The 27156-nt window shown below is 39.6% G+C and overlaps 1 protein-coding gene across 2 annotated transcripts; it reads left to right on the forward strand.

Annotated features, from left to right (window-relative positions):
- The first annotated feature begins 428 nt into the window (after positions 1-428).
- On the forward strand, positions 429-27156 carry KAT7 (lysine acetyltransferase 7). Of its 2 annotated transcripts, XR_015796632.1 has the most exons (16): positions 429-694; positions 3552-3699; positions 4475-4651; positions 5102-5341; positions 5446-5528; positions 5844-5933; positions 6945-7043; positions 8539-8649; positions 11985-12176; positions 14383-14472; positions 15963-16103; positions 18654-18747; positions 20727-20873; positions 21687-21793; positions 23744-23904; positions 24022-27156. XR_015796632.1 is itself a non-coding variant. In XM_007422511.3 (15 exons), exons 1-15 carry the CDS (start codon positions 680-682, stop codon positions 23843-23845), a joined length of 1836 nt encoding a protein of 611 aa, XP_007422573.1. In that variant the 5' UTR covers positions 429-679; the 3' UTR covers positions 23846-27156. The 2 variants fall into 2 exon arrangements, 1 of the variants encoding a protein (XP_007422573.1); XM_007422511.3 differs by having other exon boundaries at positions 23744-27156.

Consider the following 27156-nt stretch of genomic DNA (forward strand, 5'->3'; position numbering starts at 1 on the left):
ATCAGAAATAAATTGTTCTTCATTGATCTGACCTATTGTCTACTACACGTAGCTTTGGTTCATGATTAAATTCTTCACTAACTGAACTATTTTTCCCATTAGAAGATAATAATGTACCCTTTCAGTACAAACTGGGAGATTGCAACCGCCTCTCTCGCCCAAATATAGAATGGCTTTTTCAGTACAAAAGCCAACAGAATCCCAAAACAAAGATGGTGAATCAAGATGTCAATGAGAATCGCGTTACGGCTGTAGTTGCGCTACACTAGTGATTCCTACTACAGAAAATAATTTGCCCAACGAAAAAATGGCCGCCTTCCTTATTGAGAGATAGGGCTTGCAGCCCACAGTCAAAATGGCCGCTACACTTCACCGGCTAGAGATTCGCGAGGTGCTCGACCCGATTCCAAGATGGCGAAGCGCCGTTGGCGTGAGGTGAGAGTTGTCTGCGTCACGTGACAGGCAAGACGGGGGTGTGTGTATCCCCGTCGTGTGTCCCGGCGGAAGAGTGAAGGGAGTCGGCTGAACGGTAACATCTTACAGCAAAGGGAAAATAAAGCGGCGCGACTAGCGCTGGAGAACCGGAGACACGCCAGTCACCACGGATTCATCCGTAGCCAACACGGCGGCCGGGGCGCAGCCACCTTCGCTGCCTCCGCCGCCGCCTCCTCCATCGAGGATGTCGCGCAGAAAGGTGAGCAAGTGCGGACCGAACCAACCTCCTTTCCCTCTCTTCTCTTTTTACCTGCTTAGACCGTCGGGCTCGAAAACCAGTTAAAAACGTAGGCCTTCAAGCCCCTGTTTCATCTCGCGATATGATTGGCTGTTGCTGCCTCCCGCCGCATTTTCAATGGCCACCTTCGCCATCAGTCAAGCGCAGCCCCTTCCCTCAACGGTTATTTGTTTCCCTCCACCCGTTCGATGACTATTGTAGCCCACCTCCTTTCGTCTGTAATTGGCTCGTGTCTGAACCGTCATTGGTTGATTTCCTTATCATTTCCTACTGGCGCGTTTTTTCCCCCCTCCTCCTCCGTCTCTCTTGTACCCATACTTGGCTGTATGCCTTGGGAGTGGATGTTGAGGGAGGCATTGATTGGTTGGGATTCTGAATCGGCGACCCCGAAATCCCGCCCCGCTCCTCTTTCTCAGTTTCCCATTGGGGAAGAGAGTGATACAAAAGTCCAACCCCCACGCTGGTACGATTGGAGGCGAGGGAAAATGTTAGAGAGGATTCAAAATATGGTAGACAAGATAGAATGGGTCGGTTCTTGGGTCATTATAATTTCATTTGCACGTCTGCTAGAACTCAGTTGGGTTTACCTATAAGTTAAATCTGTTTAGAATGGAACTGCATTTTTTAACACACCGAACATTTTAATAAGATATAAAACCGGGTTTTTGGTAACAAATTTATTTCTAATTATTTTCTACTGAACAGCATACACATTAGATAGGGGTTTTTCTGGCAGTCATCCCTAAAAGAACGAGCATCATGATAACTTAAAGGCTAGCAAATTTATTGTGGCTTAAACTTTTGTAAAAATATCACTAGCTTTGCCATGTCTGTGAAGAATTATTCATGTTTAGCAGATATTTGTAGATATATATCTAGAGTCTTATACTTTTGAGGTGTACATGTAATACCAACTGAATAAAATACAATATACTCTCTGTAAATTACCTGAATTGTGTGTATGGTAATTATGTCAACCTTGATGTTACCTGGAGTTGGGAGATGATAATTGCTATAAAATTCATCCAAAAAGGCTGATGTTGAAGGATTACGGAAGCTTTAAACGTTCATAAGCCATCAGGTTGCCTACTACACTTGCTATCAGTGCATAGGTATAATCTTTTTTCTCCTCTGATATAATCTAATCCTTTCAAAGATCAGCAATAGATATTGAATAGGCTTCCTGTCATTATGTTCATGTACCAGAATCATTGTACTGTACAAACATATTGGTGGTAGCTGACTTTTGTTGGATTAACACAGTGCATTGAACCTAATGTGTCTGGTTTTGACTTCAGGTATTGTATGAACTCAGTCACTGGGTTGTAAAGCATGAAGTGTGGCATGGTGTGATATGTGACACAACTGTTGTGTTTGCTTAATATACTATGATTAAATTAACCCAGTTTGTGAATGCAAGAAAGTGTGTTCATTGTTGCATCGATGCCCTGGCAGAGAAAATGCTGATTTACAGCATGGAATATTTTGTATTATTGCAAAAGAAAAGAAAATGGGTCTGGGCCTTTGGAAAAGTTGATGTTTACAACATACTCTACGTGGGACTGCCATTGAAGAACATTGCGAAGCTACAGCTTGTTCAGAATGCAGCAGCACATGCAGTTTTGGGCACACCATGGTACACCCATGTAGCACTGCTGCTACGTGAACTGCACTGTCTTCTGCGTACAATTCAGGGTACTGATTGTCACCTCTAAAGCCCTCTATGGCATGGGATCAGGTTATTTGTGGGACTACCTCTCCTCAGTGGTTTCTGCCTATTTCACCAGATCCGCCTATCCCACCAGAATGGGCATGCTCCTGGTACCTTCAGAGTACCTTTCTGGTGAGCCCCAGGAAGCATGCCTTTTCTGTTATGGTGCCTGCCATATGGAACAGCTTCACACACACCCCTGTGAAGATCTGTCTCTTCCCCCAAGCGTTGGGACCAGGATGTTAGTGATGGGAACTCTAGCATGGATGTGTGTGACTGGTGACTACAGTGATGGTATTGGACCTTGACTTGCTTTGTTTTCTTTTTTTTTTTTTTAGTACATTGTGTGGTATTGGGTACTTGTCTCATAGAACTTATGATAAACTAAAGGACAGTAGTTTTGATAGTTTACCTTTTTTCACTAATTTCATGTTTTTACTGTGACTTCATTGTAAGAACTTGGCTGATTTTTTTTTTTTTAATCATGGGCTTGTTAGTTAAAAAAAAAGAACATTGATGTTTTCCCTTAATAAGATGGTCCACGTGACCTGCCAGTCCAAATTAGGGGGAACTAGGTTTCATGCATAATATCCTTGGCAAATTGACTTAGGGCTTCCTTTATGAACTATCATTGCAGTCTCTCAAAATTAAATGAAACAGCACACACAGGTTGGATACAAAGAGGACAAAGAGAGAATTCTGAAATTCACCCAAGCTTTAGCCAGAACGAAATGTCTCTCTTAGGCAAATTAGCAATATTTTAAATTTATACCACTTATTAACTGTAGTGCATGCTAATCTTTGAGGCAAGACCCAGTTTGGTGTAGTGCTTAGGACATCAGGCTACAGACTGGGAGATTGGGAGTTCTAGTCCCACATTAGGCACAAAGTCAGCTGGGGGACCTTGAGACAGTCACTCTCTCAGCCCTAGGAAGGAGGCAATGGCAAACCACTTCCAAAAAACCTTGCCAAGAAAACTGCAGGGACTGGTCCAGGCAGTTGCCAGGAGTCACAATGGACTCAAAGGCACCAAAAGAAAAAAAACCCAAACCTTTGAGGAGCAGGTCTGCAATAAAGTATTTGTCTTATGTGCTGGTGGCCTTTCAGAGAAATGCAGGAAGCAGTTCAGATGGAACAGAAGACTCAGATTTCTCTACAGACCCAGAGCATACAGACAGTTCAGAAAGCGATGGTGCATCACGCCAGTCTGCCCGTGTGACACGATCTTCTGCTAGGCTCAGCCAGAGCTCTCAAGGTATATCAAGATCTTTCAGAATTATTTATTTGGGGTCTTAAAGTTCTGCTTTAGGGGAAAGGATGCTTGCAGCAATTAGATGTTTTCTCCTAAGCTTTGTCCAAATGTGAGGAGCTGGATAATATGCCAATGAATCTCCACCCACTCTTCATGGAGATAAATGTGAGATTATAATGAACCACCTTCTGGCTTTACTCCCACTCATCCTTGTGGCAATGTATATGTGAATTGTTTCAAACTCTGTTCTTTGGGTAAATACAAAAAGGCAGTCTATAAAAGAACATCCTCTGAATCATAATATCTTTACACTGGATTTGATAATTATTTAAACATTGTTGGTTGTCAGCATTTCAGGAAAAGAAAATCCAGGTTATCAAAGTAATGAACATATATGCATTTTGGAACATATATAAATTTGGATAAACAAGCATCTAGGCAAAATAAGATAGCACAATAAGGAGCAGTATTCCATATATACCTGTATTTCAATACCATTATGAACTGAAGATTTACATTATGAACTGTTTGTGATTTACATTGTCTTTTAAACTTAATTTAGATATGCAGTAAGGCAAAGAAGTAGGTTCTCATCAGCTGAAACTTATGTAAAACTTGCCGATTTTAATAGTTCCTAAAAGAATAGCCATATTAGTCTACTACACTAAGAATTACAAAGAATATGGTGGCGCTTAACGTGGGCTCTGCAATGATGTTTCCTGCAATTAGATGCCATGTTTCTCCCTTAACAATCTCTCCCAATCCTTCATAAAATTAGACTCCAGCCCAGTTCGCAATCCACCATCATTTGGAGCAGAAGAGCCTGTTTATTCTACTCGGAGAGTAACCCGCAGTCAGCAGCAGCCCACACCTGTAACTCCAAAGAAATATCCACTGCGACAGACCCGTTCATCTGGCTCAGAAACGGAGCAAGTGGTTGATTTTTCTGATAGAGGTTGGTACATTTGAATGGTTGGGGTGCACACTCCTAATAAATGTTATCATATGGGGAGATGGAGAATTGATTCATACAGTAGTATTTGCTCAGCTTCCTTTGTAGAATGTTTTAGTATTAATATAAGAGGTTAAAAAGCAATATTTTTGTTAAGACTGCATTTAACATCCTAGGTGTTGCTTGATCCCATAGTGTGTGTGAGAGAAATGGAGAGTGTCTATTTTAAGTCACCCTTGATTACAACTTAAGTTTGGCTGACTGATTTTCTTGTTCATCCAGATCATCCTCAGTGACTGGTTAGGAAGGAAATAATATATCTCTGGCATTGTGTTCCATTTTTTTCTGTAATGCTGATACACAGAAATGATTCTGGAAGTATTTATTCCTTGTATATTTTTCTAATTTAGCAAGCCCTTTGTACACTATCCTAATTTTCTCCCTTCTCAACAGACACAAAAAATGCAGCTGACCATGATGAGTCCCCACCCCGCACTCCAACTGGGAATGCTCCTTCTTCAGAGTCTGATATTGATATCTCTAGTCCCAACATGTCACATGATGAAAGTATTGCCAAGGATATGTCCATGAAAGATTCAGGGAGTGATCTATCCCATCGTCCCAAACGACGTCGTTTCCATGAAAGCTATAATTTCAACATGAAATGTCCCACCCCTGGCTGCAATTCGTTAGGTACACTGGAATGATTTGTGATCTGAGTTTTAATTATTAGGATTTTCTATTGCCTAAACCTCCCATATGTTCTTTTTGGCAAGCCATAAACTATATTTCCACAGGACACCTGACAGGAAAACATGAGCGACACTTCTCTATATCTGGATGCCCTCTGTATCATAATCTTTCAGCTGATGAATGCAAGGTAACTTATTCTCCCAGGATGTGTGTAATGAAGGAAAGCACGTGGGGGCTGGTAATTGTAGGGGGAATGGAGCAGAATTCAAATGCTTCAACACATCTTTGCAAACTGTAAATTTTGGAAGATGTATGTTTTATACATCGTACTAAGACATGGATTGTTTTAACCATCACTTGAGGCTTGGTGGCCCCAGGAAAATTCTGCCAATTCTAGCAGTTTCCAGGTTCAAGAGCCACATTGTTGAAGGTTCTTCATATTTTTCCTTTAAACTGCATGATGTAGGAAGGGAATTCATATAACATTTCTCTGGATTTCAAGGTGAGAGCACAAAGCCGAGACAAACAAGTGGAGGAGCGGATGCTTTCTCACCGACAGGATGACAACAATAGACATGCTACCAGGCACCAGGTAGTTTCTATTAATTTTGTATGTATTGCTCAAGTATGTGCTGGCTTTAGAGCCTCACCTGGCAAATCTCTTTCATAGTGGTCATTGTACATCAAATTCTTCCCAAACATTGAAGTAATTTTGTGGTGGATAAGATTCGGTCTGAATATATGGCCTCTTACTTGAAATGCATGCATCTTTTTATTCAGTTATTTATTTGTTAAATGTATTTTGTTCTTTCGTGACTCTTGCACATATCTTTTGGGTGTGTTTTGTTGCTCAGAAAGAGGGAAGCGAGATGATTCCATATATGTTTATTGCTGAAGGGTTGCCACATTGCACGTATGACAGCCATGCACATATGAATAATCTTTCCAGCTCATAATTTGATCCTGTAGTGCAGCATTATAAAAAGCTGCTCTGCTGCTAAACTGGGGGGAGATGCATAAAAACAGGTGCCATGAAGTTACTGGAGAACCCATTCAACATTGGTGAAGCCAGATACTGAACTTCACACAATATGGTGCAATAGTTAATGGTCCTGTTCTACTATGTGTGAAGTTCAGTGTCCCATCACTGCTGCAACTTGCAGGGCATGGGTATGCATCTAACTTCCACAGATACCTCCAAAAATGTAGCAGAGCTATGTAGCCCTATGCCAATGATTTAGTAGCAAGGAGAGTGCCTCCAAACACATTGGAAGTATTTTGCCACAGTCAGCCACTTGTGAGATTTAGTGTCAGGCTTAAAATTATTTGATAGAGGATATTTTTCTTATGGGAGTTAATTTGTATAAAGAATTGCCATGCAGTGCAAGAATCCATTGTTACTGCAACATGGAGATTATAATTGTGCCCATGTACTGGCAAACCCATGTACTGGAAATAATGCCACATTGCTGTGAGAACCTCAGCCTGTCCTTGCCTTTCTTGGGAGCTGTGGGGTGGAGGTTTCAGGCAATTTTGAAATGGTACCTAGGCTTGTGAGTGTGTGTCCCTCCTAAGCAAATATTTGTTTCTTATTCCCTGCAAGGCACCAACTGAAAGACAACTGAGATACAAAGAGAAAGTAGCAGAGATGAGAAAGAAGAGGAATGCAGGCTTAACCAAGGAGCAGAAGGAAAAATACATGGTACAGAAACCTCATTTCTTTTCCTTAGAGAGCTGAGCATGGGAGAATGAGCCAAACATTAATGCATCTTTCTCAGTCTGGTCCCTCCAGATGTGTTTTCACTGTTCTTAACCACAATCTGTGGAAGGTCAGGGAAATGGGAGTTAAAGCTTAATATATCTGGAGCAATACTTTTATGCCATGGATTTGCAAAGAACAGTTCTATATGCAGCAAGCTCTGAGATGAATAAGAGTGGCTGAAATGGATAATAGTTATCTGGAGCTAAAATTAGAATTTGAGCTGAAGTGTAAACCCTATTGTGAATTCCAGCCTTGTTGTCTTATAGCCCTTCTTTCCCACAGCACATTGTCTTCCCCGACCTGTGTCACAACTGAGATGACAGAACTGGAGATGGTTTTAGAAGCTGTTTAGTCCAACCCTCCATCTGAGGCATGAGAAATAGACCATCTGTTAAATAGACTGTTGAGTCTTTAAGCCCCCTGCTTAAAGGTCTTTAGCCAAAGAGAAAAAAAGTATCTCCTAAGTTCATAGTTCTATCATTAAACAGCTCATGCCATTAAGAAGCTTTTGCTGTATGTTCAGACAAATACTGTTTTCCTTTAATGTAGCCCATTAAGGTCTTCTGAGGCATCAAAAAACCTTTTTCTGTGTGATGAAAAGGAGTGAGTGGGGATGTAACAGCAGTCTTCTCTCAACAAACCATGTCAACATTCCTTGTAGATTTCTTCCCATTATCCAACCACCTGAATCTTCTTTTAAACACATTTTAATTAATTTACATTTTCCAGCATGAATGTTTTTTGTAAAAGCCTTTCAGTTTTCTGAAAGTAACAGAATATGGTGATACCGCTGAAAGGAGTGGGGCTGAATTTTTCAGTCCAGTTTTTTTGTGGCAGGAAAGTTTATAGAAAACAGGTGTGTTAAATTTTCAGTAGATTTCATGTACTATTTTATGGCTTATTTTATTAAAAATGGAAAGACTACTACTGAGAAATAGTGGTTTACCACTGGATCTTTGCAATAAGATCTTGGGGATTGGGGGGGCTGCATAAATCTGAATGGGCCTATGTAGTCTGGGTGGTGGGATTTTTACCTTGTTTTTTAGGATGCAGCATTAAGCTGAATGATAATGCCAGTTTATCTTCATTCCTTACCTGACTCCTTGCTTCCTCATTTTCAACATCTCTCTCTGTCCATAGATCCTGCCTGTAGTTCCCCTCCCCTCATCTAGCCCAGCCAGCTAAGCCTTTCTTTCTCTCAGAGCAGTGTTGCTCATCTTTCTTATAGCTCATTATCCATCCACGCCCACCCTCTAAACCAGTGTTAGCTGGCTGAGGAATTCTGGGAGTTGAAGTCCACTCATCTTAAAGTTGATGAGGTTGAGAAACACTGCTCTAAACAAATAGGGTGGTGGCTACCAGGAGCTGATTCCCCAAGCCCAGGGGAAATTTTTTTCTTTGTGTTTATTAAATATTTCTTCTGTTGTTGCATCAGGAACACCGACAAACCTACGGTAACACTAGAGAACCCCTTTTAGAGAATCTGACTAGTGAGTATGACCTAGAGCTATTCCGACGAGCGCAAGCAAGAGCTTCTGAAGATCTCGTAAGTAGGACTGAGCTCATTTCATTTCATGTCCCAGGCATGAAAGTAATAAGCCAGTTATATTTACTTCCCTATAATGTATGCAAATCGCTGTAAATGGATAGGACCAAACCAAGCTGATGGAAGGAAGCAAAGCTAAAAGGTTGATTGTACACTTCATAACTTTTTGAAGGTTAAGGGTTGGTCTTGGCCTAGTACATTGGAGATACACACTCCAAAAGTAGACAGGGACAAGATCTAAACACAGTTTAGCATATGTTTAAATTTTATTAAATTCAATGTAATTAATTAAGTTAATATTATTCTAAGGGTATTTAACCATTTATTTCTTTGGCTATTTTAAAAAATATAATCTAGTCATAACTTACAGGATGACGGCTGAGAGTTTTGGGTGGATAGAACTTTTTAAATTAAAAATGCAATAGAAAAAAACATTAAGAACAGATGAGTTAATCAATTAATCACCTCATATACTGGTGATCTTTTCTGGCCTGATGGCTGTAATAAATGATCAGTCTGCCTAAGTAACATTTTTGCCAGCCAGACTTGGTTTTCCTGGTGCTTGACATTTTTAGATTAATACCACAGTCATATTAACTGGGTATGCTTCAATATAGGTATAATGACTTGAAGCATACTCAGTAGGAGACAGAGCAGTAAATGAGATAAAATAAGAGGTTGGGACAGTTACCTTAGCAAATTATCAAGTCTTCCAGCCATTCATCTCTGTATTTGATTATGTTTTACTCTCCAGTGAAGGCATTTTATGGTTTGATCCATATTTAGCTTATGAATCAAACTCACCGATCTGAAAAAATAGTATAAAAGTGCTTATGCTGTGATCCTTATTCAGCTCAAAATTGCCCTCCTTGATGGTCACAGATTATATTCACTACTATTTTTTTTTTTAAAAAAACCCTCCTTTCTAGCTTTCTGAAATACAAGTAGTCCCCAGTTTAAGAACAAGCTCGGTTCCCAAGGTCTGTCCTCAGGTTGAATTTGTACGTAATACTGTATAATTTGTATAATACTGTATAAGTAGTATTATGTAATTAACTTGATTCATTGTGTATTTAACTTGAATTTTGCTTCAGTAGCTCCGTTCTTAACAGTGGGTCGCCGGTAACCCGGGTGTTCTTAACCCGGGGACTACCTGTATAGCTTGATGCATCTTTCTTGCGTAGATGAAAAAAGCAGCTTGGAAAAGACAACTCTGATCTGAAATAAGACCCATCAGTTTTGGTTTATTTTCAGCTGTGGCATATTTTTTCTTGATGATGTTTAAAAGGGTTTTCTGGATTTTTTCCTGTTTTCTGTTTTTTTTTTCCCCTCTGCTGCTCCACCTATGTAGTCCTCAAAGGCCTAAGAAACATGTTATTTAAAAAAAATGCTCCCTGGTTCCAATAAAAGCATAACTGGTGTACAGTATTCTTGAGAGAAGAGAATTGTCTCCAAATTCAGAACATCTTAACTAAATTTGGTATTTTTTTAGCCTGATGGAAGACTGACCCCAATCTATTTGGAAACAAAAGCTTTGTGTTGAGAGATGTGCAGGACAGTTTCATACCTCTGTTAATCAGAAAGTTAGCATCCTCTGCATGACCCTCACCTCTCTTCTTTGTTGAGGCCTTGGGCAGGGCTTTTGGCCTTCCAGATTTCCTGTCTCCAATGGCTAATGGCAATCAGAGCTGCACAGTTGTTCAGGTTAACTGCTGTCATACTAGAAGACCATAATTAACCACGATTCATTTCTTTCCCACCCTTGGAATAAAGGAGATGTGAAAAAATAGATGTATGCCACCTTGCCAGCCCAGAGGCATTAACTTCCTACTTTTTTAATATTACTTGGAAGTACATGGGGAACATATTTTCTTCATAAGGAAAGAGAGAAGTTGCAGCAGCTCTGAAACTGAAAAGCAATTGTGCTGTATCTCCTGTTTTGTTTGACAGTTTTACAATACCTTCATATGAGGAACCTGCAACTACTGAGTGCCAGGACCTGGATAGCTCCTAAAGCTAATGCACTATATATAGTCATCTGAAGTGCAAAGGTCCATGAGAGGGTTTGAACTCCATAGAATAACATCAGGCTACCTATGTCTGATGAGCCCCAAATAGGGCAAAACTGGTCACATAATGCCTGGCTCCTCAGTGTAACTGCATATGATCAGTGAAGCCTAGGGGAATTGGCATAAAATCCTGCTATTTATTGTGTGTTAATAGTGTCCAACCAGGTATATGGTTGGACACTATTAACACACAATAAATAGCAGGATTTTATGCCAATTCCCTTCAATATATCCACAGTGGGGGTTGCATCTCCAGATCATGAACATGCATGCATAGAACATCAAAGTAAAACTGAATTGGGATTTCTGTTTTCCTCTTTCAAAATAGATAATAATTACTTGAACCCTTTAAGAAGTTTTTTTTTTTTCCCCAAATAGAGAAATCATTTAAAATCTTTGCTGCTCTGTTTTTTAATGACTGTGGCTGAATTTGTGTAAGTAATGATTATTTGCCTGCCATGGTTTATTGAATATGACAAGTGGCTGGGCTTATGCATTGTGCTTAGCTGCAAACTCACAAACCACATTTAACTTAATGCAGCTTGTAAGCTTAAGAATAGTCTGGTTTGCATATAACACTGAGTCAAAACATATTTCAGTTCTTTTGGGATTTGCAAGTATTGTGAATCTAGACATTAGGATTTATAAACCATAAAGTTTAGGGCTTAGTATGTTATGTGAAACCAGCAAGTTGTGCTTAATTCAGTAGATTATGGTTTAGTGCAATGTGCCAATTCATTCAGTGGCAAAGCTCTGCATAAGATGGGGAAGGAAAATAAAGGTTATATCTCTGTCTTCCAGCAGACATTTTAATACTGATTTTGCAAACATTGGTTTTGGAGTCAGTCTGATTTTGGCCACAGTCTTATTCCTATATTCTTGGAAATAAGTATCACTGAATTTGATTGGGACTTGAGCAATTCTGTGCTTGCCTGATAGGAATGCATGTTAGTTCCTAAATCCCATTGATTTCAATAGGAACAAAATTTACTGGAGCAAGTTCTGCAGTGACTGAAGCCATACTTTACCAGGTGGAGAATCCCGATGAGTTCACTTTTCTCTTGGTTATAAAACAGGTTGTGTACCTAATGGCAGTGTAAAATAAGCTGTTACATAGGAAAGAGCTTACTATAGCTTTTCTGAGGTTGGGCTTAATATGAACTGTAGAGAATTTTCTTTTCTAGCATAATTATAAGATTTTACAGTGGCTTAAATAATTTTTCCATTCTTCCTTTTCAATAAATGAGTCATTATTTCTGTGAATAGGAAAAGCTGCGACTTCAGGGCCAAATCACTGAAGGCAGTAATATGATCAAAACAATTGCTTTTGGCCGCTATGAACTGGACACCTGGTACCATTCTCCCTACCCAGAGGAGTATGCCCGGCTTGGGCGCCTCTACATGTGTGAATTCTGCCTCAAATATATGAAGAGTCAGACAATACTTCGCAGACACATGGTAAGTTTTTAACTTAGGGTGTCTGAGATAGAAAATTGTTTGTTTATACAAATTTGTTATAGCCACCTAAACTCCAATGCACTCTGGGCAGTATACAAAACCAAAAAATCATAAAAACAGATAGAACGTAAAACCACACAGACAGCCCAGACTAAAACAATCTTAAAAATAACACAAATCAAACAAAACAGGGCCCCCAAAATACAATAAAACATTAATACATGTTTGTATTGTATTATTTGTATTGTATTAATATATAATAAAATATGTATATTAATGTATATTAAACAAATTATTTTGTTTAAAACTTGAAACAAACAACATCAACAGCAACCCTTATCCCTCTAATGCCATCTCCTGGTGATCCTGATTTTTGCAGCCCAAATCTGGTAGCTTTAACCCTAGTCCTTCTTGAATTTAGAGCCACTTTTTGCTCTGGCAATATACTCTAATTGAAAATAATATAAGGAGAGATAGGCTTGCTCTGTGTTTTTGATCTCTTACACAAGATAGAACCCTTTCAATTTCTTCTCCTGGGGTAGGAGGACCTCCTGGGAGACGATACTAAATTAATTCCATTAAGGGGTTACTTCATTCCAGTAAGGGATTATTTTAATCATGTTTTATAATAGACTTCTAAATCTGTGTTGTCATATGGTCAAGAACATACTGTCTCCTTCCACTGCTTTGGAAATTTAGTCTTGTTTTTACATGTGGCTGTAAAAAAATGCAGTTTGTATCTGCTAGTATGAGTGTTAGTGAAAAAGAAAGAGATGCGTTGCCTATCTTTCTGGGAAACAGAAAACATTCCTCCCTACCTGGCTTTCATAATTTATATCCTAAATGTGAATTACATTTTTATTGTCAGTACTCGGTAACACACCTATGGTAAGGAGATAGGGTTCTAGTTCAGAACATTTTTTGTGAAGGAGAGCCTGTGAATTCTCTGGGAAAAGATAGGAAATGCAGCAGACAAATCAATTCTAAAGAATGCTGCCATGACCCCATCTTGAGTAATCATCTCCAGCAGCAGAGAATCCAATTTGGGCCTTTCACCTCTTTTTTTCCAATGCTTAATTGTGGCCACCTTACTGCTTTAGAGAAGAGTGCCTCTCAGAATGGGGTTTACGGCAACCATTTCCTACTGAATTAGGGCTATTGATTGGATTAGACTAGTGTGGCATCACCAGTTAGAATCTATACTGAGTTGGTCACAAGACTCTGTCCTTCCAAGCCACTTCACATTTAACTTCCAACACAGGCAGCAATGGCTGCTGCCGCTGCTGGCAGCCATAGCTGGGGTAGAAATTATAAGGTTTGTGATAGTGGGCAGGGAGCCCACATAACTTGTTGAGCTTTTCAAGCTTGGAAGCCAGCACCTGTTTACCATCACCTTAAATTCAGCTGAACCCAGATCAGTCATTGATTGATTGATTATGTGCCATCAAGTGGGTATTGACACTTAGCGACCAGATAGATTTTCTCCATGACGACCTGTCTCTAACCTGGTCTTTCAAGATCAGTTATTAGAATCTAATTTTTAGATGCTTCTGTAATTTTTTTCAGATTCTGTCCATTCTGAGCCAGAACCTAAAAGCACAGTAGTTCATGTAAGATAATTCTGGTTGAGCACAGGTACTATTCTGTGCCTGCAAATGTATACATGCCCACTGTTAGAATGATATGCTCCTATTAAAATGAGTTTTGTTGGGATAGAAAAACATTAGCAGTCCTGTTTTGTCTGTTTAAAAGGAAGGAAGGAAGGAAACACTCACTTTCAAAAGGCCCATGTAATGTAAATCAGAAGCATTGTTCAGAATGAACAGAAACAGAATCTGAAAAAAAAAGTATGGATTATTGTCTAGTCAAAGATTTGAATTTTCAATTTGCTAATAGTTAATTTAATCTAGACAACCTTTTGTCTTTATTTTGTATTATTATTATGTGTAATGTTAATATTGTTCATACAGTTGCTGGTATGCATGCTTTCTTTTAATTAGTTTCATATGATGAAATACTTTAAAACAGTTTACATATTCTTATCAGTGCACATTGGTCAGTAACCCATTCCAAACACCACTATCACTTTGTTTTCTGAATAGAATAGGCCTCATTGCTTCTGAGTCCAAAGCAAATATTTTTTTCTCTTAGGCGTTGTATTTGAAAACTGATTGTCACAGTAATGTTTGTCTATCACTCTCCATAGGCAAAATGTGTCTGGAAGCATCCTCCAGGGGATGAAATCTACCGCAAAGGTTCAATCTCAGTATTTGAAGTAGATGGGAAAAAAAACAAGGTAACTCTGTGTATATGGCGTGGATTTCTGGGAGGAAGAGAGCTCGTGCCTTTTGTGGGCTATTTGTAGGTCATACAGATGGTTTTGCTAGAAATGTTTCATCACTGTTGCCAGTCAGCCGGAAACATGGAAGACATATAAACTGGTTTAGAATCCGAAACCTGGTGTCTTCCCAGTATGTTGGCTGCTACTTCCATCTTTCTCATTCAGCACTGGTCTTGCTGATTGGGTGAAGAAGTGCGACAAATCTAGAAGATGCCAGGTTGTGATGTGGCCCAGAACAGGCTTTTTTGTGATACTGCTGTCTCGAGTCTTTTATAAAGAATAGGTTAATTCCAAAAAGTGTTGCTTTCAGAGTGTGGGTTCAAAGAAGTATATTTTAGGGAAAGAAGGGAGGGAGGAACTCTTTCAAGTTACATGGAAAAGAGGGAGATAAGGAAACATACCACAGTATGTCACATTTTGCCAATGTCCAGGATGTTTGTTTCAGTTGTTCTTAGATACCTGCTCCTTTCTCTGACTAGTTTGGAAACACTTCCCTCATAGACTTTTTCAGTGCTTTTTTGTAGTTCTGTGGACTCCAGGTCATCGCTCCCAACTATAGTCTTCTTATCAAGGAATCTCCCTGTCCTCTGCTGTAAAAACCTTGTAGCCATTCCATAAAGCTTAGGTTTATTGATGGCGTAGTATGAGATGGCAGAGCAATGACATGAGAGAATAGGTCCTAACTTTGGACTATGGGTGAGGAATTACTCTTTTTGAGTGCTTCCCTATGTAAATATTGCAAATGTTGCAATATTTGGTGCAAATACTGCATTGAACTGTCTCAGGAGGAAAAGGACTGGCCTAGGATGCATCTGGCTGATGAAGATGTTTCATAACTGATAGTTCTTAATTGAGGAAGTAATCAGAAAAGCTCTTTCCCCACCTCGGTGAGGTGATAAAATCTATTTGCTCATCTTCACAATCTCTCAGTCCACTGTGCTGTCCATAAAGGTCTGAAGCAGAATGAGACAGGTAAATAAGATGATGGCAGTTCTGGATTGTACCAATTCATTGCAGATACGGGATCATGTTCTTATTTACTGCTTTGAAGGGATGTCAGTGCTTTGGATTCAAAGCTAAAATGGTATTTTAGGGCATTTGGGGACACTCACATAACATCTATGCAAATCCTTAAATCATTTACATCTCTTTCCAAGCCATGTAGCTGCTGTCTGCAGTTACAGCACAATACTGGGAAAATATACATTTGGATTGCCACTCACCAAGTATTGACCACAGGGGAGGAGTGTGGATTTTGGCTCACTATTGATTTGTCTGGAACAATCTGCATTGGAATACTGAGATAGATCAACCTATTGGCTATATGTAGATTTTGTGGTTCAGTTTGTAGGAGTTCTATCTTGTGATAGGTTCTGGAAAGATAGATCACCTCTTGTTAATCTTTTATGGTATTAATATCTTGATGCTCTTTCTGATTTTTCCAGATATACTGCCAAAACTTGTGCCTTCTGGCAAAGCTCTTCTTGGACCATAAGACTCTGTATTATGATGTTGAACCATTTCTTTTCTACGTCATGACAGAAGCTGATAACACAGGCTGCCACCTAATAGGCTATTTTTCCAAGGTCAGTAATAACCACATGGAATCTGTTCCACCACTAGGGCTTTGTGCATTAAAGCAATATGATGATGGGTACACTGCCTTAGCTTAACATCTGGAAACAAGACAGCTCAGAGGTAGGATACTTGCTAAAGGAAGATTTGGTTCAAGCTAGGATTGAAATTTTCAAAATATTGGCGCAATTGGAGAGGGAAGTATAGAATTTTTCAGATGTAGAGTCACTTTTATTACATCATAAAATGTATTATGTGTAACTTGGTTTGCTTATGAAAATATATAAAATGGAAAAGTGTAAATTATTTAGACAGTGATAAATATATTGATTAAATTTACTTGAAAATGTTTTTGATATTTGTTACAAATGGAGCGAAAAGCTACTGAATTGTAAAGGATGTAGCTTCTCTTCATTTGTGTCTGTTTATTGTTCTGCCTGCCTGCTACTCCTAATGTTGAAAACAGAAAGTGACAATAATAATGTTATAAAACAAAAAAAGATATTCAGGCTTTTATCCTCCACTCTGTCCAATAGAAAATGTGGGACAAATACCAACTTAATTTTACCACATGAAATGTTATCTAATTAATACTATCAATAGTTTCCCCTTCTTTTGATCCTTTTGATTCTTGAAGATTAATCAGACAGGCTTCTCTACTCTTTTACATGTTAGTTTATTTCTTGATTTTTGTCTGTTTCTAAACATAGATCAGTTTCTTCCATATCTAAACTTTTTAATTTATCGTTGAAAATGTACAGCTGTTAGGAAATATTTCAGAAATTCCAGTTTTGGAGACAAACTAAAGGCCTAGTGATAAAAATTTGAAGAAAAAATGTTGTAAGCTTTCACATCCTAGTTTAGACAAACCTGGTATCCAAAGAAAAATCCAAGGAATAATGGCTTTGGAGTTCACATGATTTAGGCTCATTTACATATGTAACTTTGATAGCAGACTTAAATGATTTTTTAATGCATATGATGCTCTCAGTTCCATAAATAAGCACATGTACAAACTCCCTTTTTCTACAAATGTTTTACAATTTTAGCTACAATTAACTCTTAACTAGAAATCAGGACTTCAAATATATTCTTGTTTGTTTGGTAGAGACCACCACCTACAAGCAAATGTTTAGCACATAAGCTTGTCAAAGCTATTTCCTAAACTAATAGTGTCTGGCTACCTTCTGAGCTTTCTTGAAAGTTCTAGAACAGCCTTTACCAACCTGTGCATTCTTTAGATTAATGGACTTTAACCCCCAGAATTATCTGCAACAACTATATTAGCTTCAAGGGGACCAGGTTGGGATAAGCTGGTCTGAGAAAGAGTTCGATTGTTCATTGGTCTGTTGATCTAGAGTTGGTTTACCATAAGTTTCATAGATCTTCCTCTGAACTTTTATATGAGAAAGATATCTGGCAGGCTGACCCTAAAAGAGTTTGATAATCTAGTCTGACAAATTTACCAGCTAAGTCTTCATCCCTGGGTTGTTGATTGAGGAGTATTGAAATTCTTGGAGCGGCATGAGGAACAAGTATGCTGCCCACAGTCTCTTCTTGTGAGATGGGCGGCCATATACATTTGATATATATAAATGAATAATAAGTAAAATTATTGTGTGAAACAAGAAGGCATACTGTAGAATGTGCTAAATATCTTATCAGTCATTATTTTATCCCTAATTTCTAGATACGTTTTATGAATTGATCAATGCAATGTAAGTGGGCCAGCTTGGATTTTCTCCTCGTTTGGCAATGGGAAGTCATTTTCCAGAATGGTGATTCAGGATTTGGATTACATGTAAGACAAAAATTGTGTAAGTTGACTGTTAAGATTCCAGCGCTTTTAAATTTTGCTTTGCACCTCTTTGTATTGACATTATGTACAATACCTATTTTTGCCTAGCTGGTTACACTAAATTAATTCTCAACTTACACAAAAAAATGAATTGACTGTGTGCTTCTGGTTCTCAATTTCTATGGGTTTTGGAAGCCTCATACAACTAGTTTAAATTGTTGGGACAATCTATCACTCTCCTGATATGTATCTCCCTCTACCTGCCATCTAGATTAGAAGCTATAGTTATGCCTCCTACAGACATGGCCCAGTGATAAAATAGGGAGAAGGCATTGATTAAACCCACCAGTGAATGTAATGGTGCTAAATAGATGCAGCCAAGGGATCACTGGTAAAGCCTACTGAAGTAGGAAGAGAATGGTCGATAAAGAAACTGGGTTTCAGAATTCCAGAGCCTTCTGAAAGTAGGATAGGGTATTTTGGAGAGTGGTTATACAAACCAAACAAGGAAAAGTTTGATTTGTCTCACTATTAGCTGAGGTTCAGAAAACATTATTTGGTATACCAAGACAGAATGGAGGTGAATATCTCATAATCATAGGCCTGATGGCTTGGGTAGATCAAATGAATATGCTTCATTGGGAATATCTTGTTTTCTTCAGCCATCTTGTTTTGCTCAGATTTGAGCCAGTATGTTATTAACTATATTTTAACATAATTCTTATGAAACATGAGGCTGAAGTACTATCTTGTTAAATTTCAGGAGAAGAACTCATTTCTCAACTATAACGTTTCTTGCATACTGACAATGCCTCAGTACATGAGACAGGGTTATGGCAAAATGCTTATCGACTTCAGTAAGTAAATTTATTTATATATGTGTTGCCAGTAGATAATAATAGTAGCCAATAACTAATAATAATAAACATACAGGTAGTCCTCAACCTATGACCATTTGTTCAGCGATCGTTTGAAGTTATGACAGCGCTGAACGAATGGTAGTTACTATCGGTCCTTGGAGTTCTGGCTGTCCCAGAGCCCCCACGGTCACGGGATTGCGATTTGGGCACTTGGCAACCTGTTCGCACTTATGATTGGTTGCCAGGTGTCCCGTAATCACATGATTGCCATTCGCAACCTTCCCTACTGGCTTCCCCCGAAAGTTAATGGGGAACCTGGCAAGTCATTGGGATAAGTCTCCCCTACCTGGTCACCTTCCCCCAACCCCTCTGCGCTCGCGCCACACCAGACACTTATGCACCCTCCCTGAACAGCACAGCATCTCTCACACACCCTCCCCAACCCACGTGGTGCCTCGCACACCCTCCCCAACCCGTGCAGTGCCTCTTGTACATCTTGCACCCTCATGCACCTTCCCTGATCCACGTAGTGCCCTCACACACCCTGATGCACCCTCCCTTGCACTCCCACGCATCCCCTCACTCCCTCCCCCACGCAGCAGTAGCCACTTACCTACTTACCAGCCTGGGACTTATAACTTCCTGCCGGCTTTCCCACTGACTTTGGTTGAAGCCAGCAGGAGATTTCCTCCCCTCAGGACCATGGGATTCCGTTAACAACGGCAATCAGGGCTGCAGGGACTGCATCATTTAGCAGTGGAAGTTCTGGTCCTAATTGCCATTGTAAGTCTAGGTCTATCTGTAATTAAGAATTCTTTCAAAACTGGAATAGATTTCTTTTTTATAGCATTTTTTTATAACATAGCAGAATCTTGTTTCCAAGCTTCTAAATGAAAGGGCAGAGCACAAAATGGAAAAATTGGTTTCAAGCTCAGAACAGAACAGCCCCACTTGAAATATTCTGTTGGAAACTTTCATGTTTAATGTTTAACCTAATACTTTCTCCTGCTGTTTTGAACTCAGAATATTCTAAGCTCTAAATGTTTTGCACATCCCTGGTAGATACCAGAAAGTATGACAGTACCCTTGCAAGTGATTGCTGGTGGCTGTCATTTGCAGTAACAACAAACTTGAGGCCGTCTCAGTTTTTAAATGAAATGGGAGCACCCAAATATAAGGAATGTGGTATCTTTTTTATGCTGAGGAGTTCTCTAGAAATACAATGCTACCTAAACTTTCCAAAACAAATAAATAACCCAGAAAGAATTTAGCTGATAGAAACGTATACCACGCTGCCTCTAATGGACGCCTAAAGCAACTGCTTAGAAATTTTAGCAGTAGTATTCCAACACATCTAGATCCTGTGAGAAGAATGGTTTAAAGAAATCTAGTCAGGCAGGTTGCATCAATCCCAGATCATGTGAGAGGTTGAGAGTAGTTTGAGGTACAATGTGTTGATGTGTCAAAAGACCTACAAAGATAAATTCTTGTCTTTTCTAGTGCTGCAGGTTCTGCATTAGAGTTCTAAATATTTGCTGACAAGTATTTACTGTAGAAATCACATGATACAGCGCCCTTCTGGCATCTGATTTGAGCAAATACTATATTCTAGTACAGCTTTCCATGATTTACTCCCATCCTGATACATTGGATAGCAATTTCTATACTGTCTGGGATGGGGGGGGGGGGGTTGGCCAGTGTATCTGGGGGAATCCCCAGATAGGAAGGTTGCCAACTTTTCCCAGGCAGTGTTATCTTTTGAACCAACTTAAAATTTGCACTGTGCAGCTGCATTTTATCTGCATTTATTTCCTATATGCATTAAATCCGAGAAATGAACACACTTTGGGGATGTTTGCCCACCACACAGTATTTGAGCTCTCCGATGATGGTGGGCTTATGGAGCCATGTATGGAACTAGTCTAGAAATATCTTTAATACCAAATTGCAAAAGAGTATGTGTGCTCCCTAAACAGGCTATTTACTCTCCAAAGTGGAAGAGAAAGTTGGTTCTCCGGAAAGGCCCCTCTCTGACTTAGGACTTATTAGCTACCGTAGTTACTGGAAGGAGGTTCTTCTCCGTTATCTGCATAATTTCCAAGGCAAAGAAATCTCCATCAAAGGTGGGTTCTATTTTTCTCCATCTCTCTTTCCTTAGATTCTCCTCCCTATTCCATACTCTCGCCAAGAATGTCTTACCATGTTACAAAAGAGGAGGTATTTTAAAATGAATAAAACCTAAGAACCTGTTGGGGAATAGGTCAAGATGTGCAGAGATTAAAAAGTCTGATAATCTCTCATGACTGCTTTTCCCCAGATGATTTTTTCCCCATTCCTAATCCTTAATCTTCCTTATGCCTGTCCTTCCTTTGAAGCTTGTCAGTGAATTCCAAAGTTTTCAAATAATCTGGAATCTCACTGGAGAATAAGTAAGTGCATGCTAATATACATATGTTTTGAAAACAACTCAAGCCCCGTTACTCCAACCTATTTTTCTTCCTGTAGGAGGAGAAAAGGCTTGATCTTATGCCTCCAAAGAATAGAAGCTTAAAATACCTCTCTCTGTTCTGTCTTCCAATACCAGAGAAGATATGGTATCTCATAACTGCTGAATTTGTATTTGTTTGATTCTGTTTTTGAGGCTCATCCAGATGGGCAAGGAGTTATGCAAGGCAGTGAATCCTTGACTGGAGAAAATCACATTTGGTCTTTGGACCTCTCTTCTGAAAGTCATGCTTTCAGTCTACCTTTGTGATTATAAATTCTGAGAATGGTAAATTCTGTGCTTTTACAAAGCCATGGGAACTTTCTGCTTTTTGCTTCCAGTCTTTGTGTGACTGGGCAGGAGACAGGGCAATTTTTCAGTAGATCATCCCATGTATTTACTTCATTACCACTCCTCTATTATAATAGACTCTTGTATTTCTTAATTCCAGAGATCAGCCAAGAGACAGCTGTCAATCCTGTTGACATTGTTAGCACTCTGCAAGCCCTTCAGATGCTCAAGTACTGGAAAGGCAAACATTTGGTCCTAAAAAGACAGGTATGCGTTTGCCTTGCAGCTCTGTATCCTTGTTTGGGATGTTCGTGTGTACTAACTGTATGTTCTGAATTTTATGGGGGGGGGGGGAGCGGAATTGCTCTCCTGCCCTAGATCTGCTGCATTGGAAAACGGGAGTCTGTATTCATTACCTGAGCATAGAAATCTCTTGCAGGACTTCAGTTTTCATGGGAACGCATAGCTGTCTGAATATTGTTGGAGTCCAGTATCTGGAGAGCTACAAAGCTTTCCACTCCATCCTCACTGTAAGCATTCTGTGGAGCAAAACAAGTTGGTTGTAGTATTTCTGGATGGCTGCAAACAATATTTACGTGGTATCCCTGTTTCTCTTTTGATCCCTTACATTTTGCTCTCCCTATGCTTGTGCTGATAGCTACTGGCTTCAGTTGTTACGTTTGCTTAAAAAGACCAAGACAGACACACGTTAGAAAACAAGAATATAGGACACCTGAATAGAAGAGCCATGACACTACAAATGGAAAAATTGAAATGTAGACAATTCCAAGTAAAGCTGGGATGCTTTATTTAAGACAGGGTGTATATTCTTTCTTAGGCTAAGAGTTGCCCTTGGCCTTCGTGTGGCATGTTGGGGACTAAATTCCAAAGAGAATACAGGACTAAGATAAATTGGATCTTATTTAAAAAGTCATTATCTCCTGTTAATAACTTCATGTGTGCAGCTAATGAATGGTACAGAGCAATCCTGTAGGAAAGTAAGTCTTATTGTGTTCAGTGGTACTAATCCTTCAACAATTCTTGTTTACATTTATGACTGCAACATTAATTGGCTAATACACAGTCTAAACCAAGAGTAAGCAGAAGATAAATCTTGTTTTACTGTTAGATCTCTGGGTGATTTGGAAGAATTGCTCAGTTTCTGAGTCACAGAGTCTAATAATAACAACCAAAGAACTCTCTCCCCCTCCTGTCATACTGATGAACTTTAAAAAATTAAGTATACCAGAAATGAATTTGTGCATGGAAGAGCTGTGAGCACTGTTCAGTTCTGGTGCTCAGAACAAATTCTCAGGTTAAAAAATCTTAGAAGTATATATGATTTTTGTACAGGGGGTCCTGGTGGTGGATGTTTAAGTTCTGATTAAAAACAAGAAAGTGGCTTTCACCCTGTTCTAAGGCATCCTGACTTAAGAACAAGATGATCTTTTCACCAAATCTGTGGTGACTGTGGGCCTTTTTGTAGGCATACAGTGAACAGAAGAACTGAATTATGACAAAATCAATATGTGAACATGTTGTTTTCTAAAGCTTTCCTTTATTATGTTTTTTTTTATGCATCTAAATTATTACAACCACACTCTCTAAAACAGCAAGCCTGAAATACTGTGGTATCAGATTTCTACCTGTAGCAAAAATACAGGAAAATAGGACTTTTCTGAAATTAATCAGTCAGGGGCCTTTTTAGGACCTACACACAGAAGTTCTTAGTTAAGAAAGCAAGACTGTTAAACTGTCTTTGTGACATAAAACTGTGCATGTACTGATTTAGGCATATAGGCCACTTTAACTACAGATGATTCCGAGCAGCAATCACTTATCAGTGCCATAACAAAAGATTAAAGCAATAAAAAGTTATCACATAAACCAATGCAAACAATATTAATAGTGGTAACCCTCATATTCATCACACTGAGGAATGGTGCCCTCAGTTACAAGCGATCACCTACTGCAGGGTGGGAACCCACCATTCTATCAATACCCAAAGGTTTTCCAACTACCCAGGTCTTCAAGGCTTTTTTAAACACCAGCTGGGTTGATCTCAGGTGGAACACTGTACCCAAGGAGAGGGGCAGTAACAAAACTGTTAAGCTTTCTTAGCTTGAAATTTCTGCCAATACTAGTTACAGCTCTGTCTTCTGTAGATAATTTTTCCCAAGCTTTTAACCTGTGTCTTTTTCCCTTCCCTCTTCTCAGGATCTTATTGATGAATGGATAGCCAAAGAGGCCAAGAGGTCCAACAGCAATAAAATCATGGATCCCAGCTGTTTGAAATGGACCCCTCCCAAGGGCACTTAATTAACCAGTCTCTCCAAGAAGTGTGAACACCCCACTCATGTGCTGCTACCATCATCACTGTGGGTACTTTTTCTTTTCCCAGCACTAGAAACATCCTTTCAGATCTTGGACATGTGATTGCTCTTGGTATCAGCTCCCCCTTTTCAGATGTTCCTGTGGTGTTTCTCTTTTTTTAGAACCTTTTTGACCAGACACCTTGTCCATGAGGCAAGATTGAAAAGATCAGAGAGTTCTGGACAATATTAATGTGGCCTCAAGAAGGTGCAGTAAGATTTACTTGCTCCTCCATCAACGGTATGCTCCTAGCACACAAACTTGGGTTGCTTCTCACATTTTTAGTTTTATAACTTGCTGCTTCTGTTGTAGCCCTCTGAGATGTTGTCCACCTATGCAGTACAGTGGGATTGCAAATGTGGTGGAAAGGATCATACTGCTTCATCTTACAGATGGGGGGGCGGGAGCAGAGAAAGATCAGTTTTAGATTTCTCTGTTAAAACAAAGGAAAGCTAGTGAGGCCAGGGACAAAAGTTCTCATCACTCCCGTTTCTGTACTAGTTTTCATCTGCACGTTTTTAATAGATAAGAGAGCACTCAAAAAACAACAGTCCTCTGCCTGTCTCCTGAAATGCTCCAGTCCATTCTATTCACCCTACACTTCCCTGTCATTCTGCTGCATGTTTATATACAGTCTAAATGTAGGTCCGTGAGACTATTTCCCTACCACATGGTGACAAGGTAAAAGTAGGAAATGATCCAATACTTCCTGGAATCCTGAATTGCTTCTGGATGAGCAAATTTCTCACATTTATTTGCAGGAGTTAAAACTTATTTGATCTTGGCACTTCTTTATGCCAGCATTCTCTCCACAACACTCTTCAGTCCACCATAGGAGCTGATGGGCAAGGAAGTCTCCAAAGTGCCGTTGATTTCTGAGAATGGTCATGGGGTTTATAATTCTAGACACAGGGTATCAGAAACAATGAATCAGCCCTCTGTGAACTGGCTGATGGATTTTGTAGCCAAAACAACCAGGTTCCTGAGGGAGAGGTGACAGGCAGGAAGATACTGCATTACCTGGTCTTGGTTGCATGCCTGAATGGGAAGACAAGATGCCATCACTGGGTCTGTTGTCATTTTGGTCACGTGATCCTGATGGCAGCTTTTGAACAGGCTCTGACTGCCAATATACTTCAAGAGTCAATTAACTTTGTGGGAAAGAAGATTGCAAGATCAACATTCTAGCCTTGGCATAGCATCATCCTACTAATTTGGCATACCTCATCCTTTTGGACTTGCTGCTTCAAAGGAAGCTATGCTTGAAGCCCAAGGAATATGCGTAGGAACACAGTAGAGTCCATCAGCTTAGCAGGAGGGGCACTGCTCCTTTTGCCAAATTGTTCATCTGCAATAGATTGCTAGGTACATTTGGCAGCTTTGTAATTTATGATTCAATTCATGAAGCTGCTGGATCTGCTGGTGCCAGATCTCGGGACAATTTGTTGCAGCAGACTGAATGTAGACTTAATGATGGCTTGTGTTTTTTGGCCATACATGGGCAATTTGCAGATTTTCCCTGCCAGTGAGATTATCCTGGTCCAATAACTTCCTTGTTCTTTTTTCAAGGAGTATGTAAGGAGATCAGCTATGCTGTTCCATACATGAATGTTGAGAGCTAGCTCGGAAGCTGTTGAGGGCAGGCAGATAGTTGTGGGCGTTTTTGAACTAATGGTTTGTTGTTTCGCAAAAGAAAAGGAATATCCACTACAAAAGGCACCAAAGATATATTTTAATCTCATTTTAAGATTTGGTACCTGGATGTTTGTCATGACTCCAGCCTTTGGAAATTGTGAAAAATTAAAAATAAAACTTCAGAAACAACTGTGGTAGATCCCCAGCATCAGTTCTATAGTAATTGTGCCCCTTTTCAAGGAGAGTGCATTCATCTTTTAAATAAAGTCTGAATTATCCAAATTATGGGGAGTCCTCTATCAGTAACAGGTAATATTTACTTATAGTGGCTGGGAGAGATGGAAGAGAACAGAGGAAAGTTTTTTGTCCAATGAAAAGAGATTTGTAAGCTTTCTGTTAAGATGAATACTCTTGGCCATTGTAAGTCAGGTACCACAAGTGTCTTAATTTGCCCATGTCTAAAACCTCTGTCTTCCTGAAGTACCAAAAAAAAAGAAGAGGAAAGCTGGCCAGTCTGCTACACTATTATCCACCGGTTCCACTTTTGTATAGCTGGCAATATATGCATAATGAATTGGATTTCTGATAGTCTTTGCAAGGCTTCTTTCCCTTTTGCATGCACTATCGGTGTAAAGTTATGTCTTTGAAAACATTCAGCTGCTGGACTGTGTCTCTGCACTCTCTGCTATATTTGGTTGCTTTACTGGCCAATCGTTTGGCCGCAGTTGTGCATGATATACAGTAATATCCCAGTATTTGAGATGGGAGCCTATTCCCCTAAATGCTGAGGTGGTGTTGCACAAAGCAATTAGGGCCCCACCAGTGTTCCAGTCATGAGACACAGAGTAACCTGGGACTGGGAGTACACTTGCGTGCCACAGATCAAAGAGGCCACAGTGGAGATTGATGGATGGGTAAGTGTGTCCCAGCTTGCTCTCAGGACCTTTACATCCTGGGTTTGATCTTAAGATAGCTTCCTGTCCTTAGGCGGTGATTTTTTTTCTTCCTGACATGGTGGACCATGCAAAGAGACAGTATGTTTTATCTGTTTGGGGGCTGCAGAACAATGGGCTGGTGCATTCTGAACTCTAACTGCAATTTCCACAAAAAGGAGGAGCGTAGTTTTTCATGGTAATGTTTGGTGACATACTTCCCATGTACTTCGCTCAGATGAAACATCCTGGAGCTATAATTATCCATATGCTATGCTTTTAACTTCTGCCTGGTGTGCAATTGTCAAAGTAGACACCTGCATGACACACAACCTGTTTTCAGCTGGATATTTTTTTTAAAAAATATTGTCCTCTTGTCTCTCATCTTGAGAAAAAAATGGAAAGGCACTCCATCTCCACCAAGGCTTCTTACCCAAGCATTCCTGTCTGTTGGTTCTTGTGTTTGGTTTTGCCTTTTTATTGCCATCCTCGATCTGTCAGAGTTTCTCTTTCTCTGCACATTTTCTAGCAATTGTCCTCAGCTTCTAGATTATTGCAAATGATGGGGTAATGCTCTCTTTTGTGACGAAGGGAGGCTGGCTGTTCTTGTACAGAAGCAAAACTGTTTTCCTGGATATTTTAGAATATGCTACAAGTGTATCAACTTCTCAATAAAGCATGTTCTCTGCT

Source organism: Python bivittatus, unplaced genomic scaffold (assembly GCF_059951505.1).
Source record: "Python bivittatus isolate LINGU-HERP-01145 unplaced genomic scaffold, Pbiv_v1 ctg000410_np1212, whole genome shotgun sequence".
Taxonomy (NCBI): Eukaryota; Metazoa; Chordata; class Lepidosauria; order Squamata; family Pythonidae; genus Python; species Python bivittatus.

Bases quoted from the DNA above. Each gene is read 5' to 3' on its own strand.
- KAT7 (XM_007422511.3), top strand. The intron at 4,652-5,101 runs GTTGGTACATTT...CCTTCTCAACAG, and splicing joins GGTTGATTTTTCTGATAGAG to ACACAAAAAATGCAGCTGAC. The intron at 18,748-20,726 runs GTAAGTAAATTT...CTCCCTAAACAG, and splicing joins CAAAATGCTTATCGACTTCA to GCTATTTACTCTCCAAAGTG.